General features: G+C 53.4%; 1 protein-coding gene across 1 annotated transcript; it reads left to right on the top strand.

Moving 5' to 3' along the window:
• Positions 1-825: 825 nt before the first annotated feature.
• LOC136157314 (olfactory receptor 226-like) lies at positions 826-1,761 on the top strand. The gene has a single exon (XM_065919238.1). The coding sequence runs from the start codon at positions 826-828 to the stop codon at positions 1,759-1,761; it is 936 nt and encodes a 311-aa protein (XP_065775310.1).
• The last annotated feature ends 2,557 nt before the right edge of the window (positions 1,762-4,318 follow it).

The following is a 4,318-nucleotide window of genomic DNA, read 5'->3' as shown; positions in this document are numbered from 1 at the left end:
GGACTGCTTCCACCATCTCCCAAAGGCCACTTTCAAGCTCAGAAAACACAGGATACAGACCTCAGGTCAGCACAAGATGGGTCCATGTGGGGAAACCAAAGGTGGGGATGAACCTTCCCCCCCACCCCCAGCCCCAGGCCCACAAATCCGAGGCCCAGATTTTGCTCACCCCTGGAAATCCAGCTAACCTTCTGATGGAAGTGGTATCCTTCCTGAGGATGAGGGGCCCACATGGAGAAGGCCAGGGAAGTGCCTGGACACACAGCTAAGACAGCACACCAAGCACGCAGAACAGGTCTTCTCCCCTGCGGTGTGCACACATGGACCTGTGTGTGAGTGTGCATGCACCTGGGTGTGTGTGTGTACCTGAATGTGTGCACAGGTCCATGAACCTAGATATGTGTGTGCGTGTGTGTGCATGCACCTGGGCAGGGGTGGGGGTGTGCAGGAGTGCACCTGGGTGTGTGCTTGTGTGCATGCACCTAGACGTGTGTGCATGTGCCTGTGCCTGGGTATGTGTGTGTGCACGGGCATGCACACTCCCACGTGTGGCTGTGTACGCAGTGCTGGGACAGGGAGCAGTGCACACCTGAGAGCTTCCATGTGAGAGTGGACGTGAGAGGTGTGCTTGTGCTCACTGGTGTGCAGGCAGGCCCCCCTGCCAGGGGTTTGTTCAGGGTGAGCTGTGTGCTGGGTTAAGGATATGGGTGTCAGTGCTGCAGCAACTTTGAGAAGGGGTTACAGTTCTCCCACCCAGCACACATCACACCTGCCTCTCTCCACTGTCCCAAGGTGCTCAGAAGTGACTCCCCTGCCAAGAGGGCTATGAGCAACTCCACGAAGACGCCGGTGACAGAGTTCATCCTGCTAGGCTTCCCAGAGCTGTGCCACATGCAGGGGCTGCTGTTCGGGTCATTCCTCACCATCTACATGGTGACCATCCTGGAGAACCTGGTCATTGTGGCGACCGTCAGAGCCAGTCGTCGGCTGCACACGCCCATGTACTTCTTCCTGGCCAACCTGTCAGTGCTGGAGACCCTCTGCACCTCAGTCACCATCCCCACGCTGCTGGCTGGCCTCTTGGCCTCAGCAAGGACGATCTCCTTCTCAGGCTGCCTCACCCAACTCTTTGTCTTCCTCTCCCTTGGCTCCTCTGAGTGCTTCCTCCTGGCCACCATGGCCTATGACCGGTACCTGGCCATCTGTCACCCCCTGCACTACCCAGCCATCATGGACTCGAGGCTCTGCCTGCGCCTGGCCCTCAGCGCCTGGCTGGGTGGCTTCCTGGCCTCCAGCGTGTCCACAGCTCTCATCTCCCGCCTCAGGTTCTGCGGCCCCAAAGTCCTCAACCACTTTTTCTGTGACATCTCACCCCTGCTGCAGCTCTCCTGCTCTGACACCACCACCATCGAAGTGCTGGACTTCGTGGCAGCCCTAGCTGTGCTCGCCACCTCCCTGCTGGTGACCATGATCTCCTACACCCACATCGTGGCCACAGTGCTGAGGATCCCAGGAAGGGCTGGCCGCCAGAGGGCCTTCTCCACCTGCGCTTCCCACCTGACCGTGGTGGCCCTCTTCTACAGCACCACCACCTTCATGTACGCCCAGCCTCAGGCCATCCGCTCCTTTGACCTCAACAAACTGGTGTCCGTGGTCTACTCCGTTGTGACCCCACTATTCAACCCCATCATCTACTGCCTCCGGAACCGTGACATCCACGAGGCCCTGGGCAAACTCCACCGGGCTCCTGGCCTCTCCTAGCACCAGCAGCAGGAGGAGGAACTTCAAACCCTCCCCACCCTGTCATCTGCTCACCGCCACCAGCCCACGCACCAGGTGGGCCCCAGCTCTCTCCCACCAGCACAGCCAGCGAGCTCGTCTCCTCCCTCCTCACTCTGAGACACAGTAGCAGCAGGCAAACACCAAAGGCGCCAGCTGCTGCTCTCAGGGAACTTCAGCACCAGAGCCGGGGACAGCTCCTCAGCCCAGGGTGAGCTGGACTCGGCTCTCTGATGCATTTTAAAATTGCTCTCTGGTTCTTCTCACAATTTCCCTCTTCTCCATCACATTCCCGGTCTTGTTTCTCTCCTTGCACGTGTACAGGCCCCTGCCTGTACAGGCTTTCTGCACTGGGCTGTCTTCTGTCTAGACTGCTTTGTCACCATGGTGTCTGCGAGCTCTTATCTGGCACGGTGAATCCCTCTTCTTTGAACTGCTTTTTCAAAATTTGCTTAAATTTGACTTTTATCCTTTTGTATGAGCCCCTGAGTTCCTTAGCTTGCTTGGGCTGCCATAACAAAGCACCACAGGGACGTCTCTGGCAGTCCAATGGTAGGCTCTGTGCTTCAATCCTTGGTTGGGGAGCTAAGATTCCACAAGCATAAGGCACAGGGAAAAAACAGTACCACGAACAGGCTGGCTTAGACACCAGAAATTCATTTTCTCACAATTCTGGAGCCTGGAATCTGAGACCAGGTGTCAGCAGGGTTGGTTTCCTCTGAGGCCCGTGTCCATGGCTAGTACCCAGCCATCCTCATGTGGTCATCCCCGGGTGCATGTCTGTGACCCAATCTCCTCTTATCTCCACTTACAAAGACACAAGTCACATTGGGTCAGGACCACTGATGACTTCATTTAACCTTTTCTCACCTTTATAAAGATCCATCTCCAAATATAATCACATCTTAGGTGCTGGGGACAGGACTTCAAAATATGAACAGTGGGGCCACAATTCAGTCAACAGTAGGCTGCTTTAAGAACTGCTGAGATTCTTACTGGAGCTGCATGGAGTTTAGGGGTGAGTGTGCAGGAGGCCCAGGCGTGGCACCCAGCTGTGCTGCCTCTCTTTCTCCCTTGTTTATGCAGGTCTTCCTTTATGTTCCTTAAAGATCTGTTTATTTTTGCCATAAAGATCCTTTGCATTCTGGGAGGTTTTTTATAGAGTGCATTGTTACTGTGGATGGCATTTTATTTTCTACTATTTCTTGTTTTGGTAGAGACTTTCTGTTTTATCTGCCATCAGACACTCATGTGGCTGCAGTCATAAAATATGCAGGTAGCAATCTCTTGAACCAACGGGGACAAGCAGTCAAGCTGTGGGCACTGCAGGGCCAGCAGAGCGGCCCCACTGAGGATCCTGGACCCAGAACGCCCCTCCCCACCTTCCACCTACCTTCTGGCCTGCGTGTCCAGCCTGCAGTCCTCAGAGGGCAGCAGCAGCTCCCAGCAGCTCCCAGCACCAAGGTCACAGTCCCGAGTGGGGTAAGGGGTGGGGAGACGCGCAGGCTCTGCTGGCCCCTCCTTGGGAAGCAGAGCCCCACCCAGCACCCTCAGAGCACACTCTGGTTCCCCAACTCTGCCCAGTAGAGGATTCCCCAGTTCAAGGCATTGGGGGTGAGCAGTCACCCACAGAGTCCACAGCTTCTTCAGGGCACGGCTGTCTCCTGGGTTCAGGCCTGTGATCAACAGAAGTGGTGAAGGTAGGAAGCGTTCCTTGCTCATATTTTTTGACAAAACATATTTAAAGGCTCTCCACTAAATATGAAATCTGCTGAGGGTTTATCTGAAATACAGCTTTAATCAAGTTTAAAAAGTCATTTCTATGACTAGCTTTCTTGGCCTTTTTCCCCACAAATGAATGTTGATGGAAATCAAATCAAATCACATAACAATGTGTAAGTGTATCAAATCAACGTGTTGGACATCTTAAACTTACAAAATGTTACGTGTCAGTTCCACTCAGTTCAGTCGCTCAGTCATGTCTGACTCTTTACGACCCCATGAACCGCAGCACACCAGGCTTCCCAGTCCATCATCAACTTCCGGAGTCCACCCAAACCCATGTCCATTGAGTCGGTGATGCCACCCAACCATCTCATCCTCTGTTGTCCCCTTCTCCTCCTGCCCTCAATCTTTCCCAGCATCAGGGTCTTTTCAAATGAATCAACTCTTCACACCAGGTGACCAAAGTACTGGAGTTTCAGCTTCAACACCAGTCCTTCCAATGAACACCCAGGACTGATCTCCTTTAGGATGGACTGGTTGGATCGCCTTGCAGTTCAAGGGACTCTCAAGACTCTTCTCCAACACCACAGTTCAAAATCATCAATTCTTCTGCACTCAGTTTTCTTTATAGTCCAACTCTCGCATCCATACATGACCACTGGAAAAACCATAGCCTTGACTAGACGGACCTTTGGAGGCAAAGTAATGTCTCTGCTTTTTAACATGCTGTCTAGATTGGTCATAACTTTCCTTCCAAAGAGTGTCTTTTAATTTCATGGCTGCAATCACCATCTGCAGTGATTTTGGAGCCCAA

The sequence above is a fragment of the Muntiacus reevesi genome, chromosome 2, assembly GCF_963930625.1.
Source record: "Muntiacus reevesi chromosome 2, mMunRee1.1, whole genome shotgun sequence".
Lineage (NCBI taxonomy): Eukaryota > Metazoa > Chordata > Mammalia > Artiodactyla > Cervidae > Muntiacus > Muntiacus reevesi.
This window is presented reverse-complemented; position numbering and strand designations above follow the sequence as displayed.

Coding starts and splice junctions, on each gene's coding strand:
- LOC136157314 (XM_065919238.1), top strand. CDS start 826: ATGAGCAACTCCACGAAGACGCCGGTGACAGAGTTCATCCTGCTAGGC.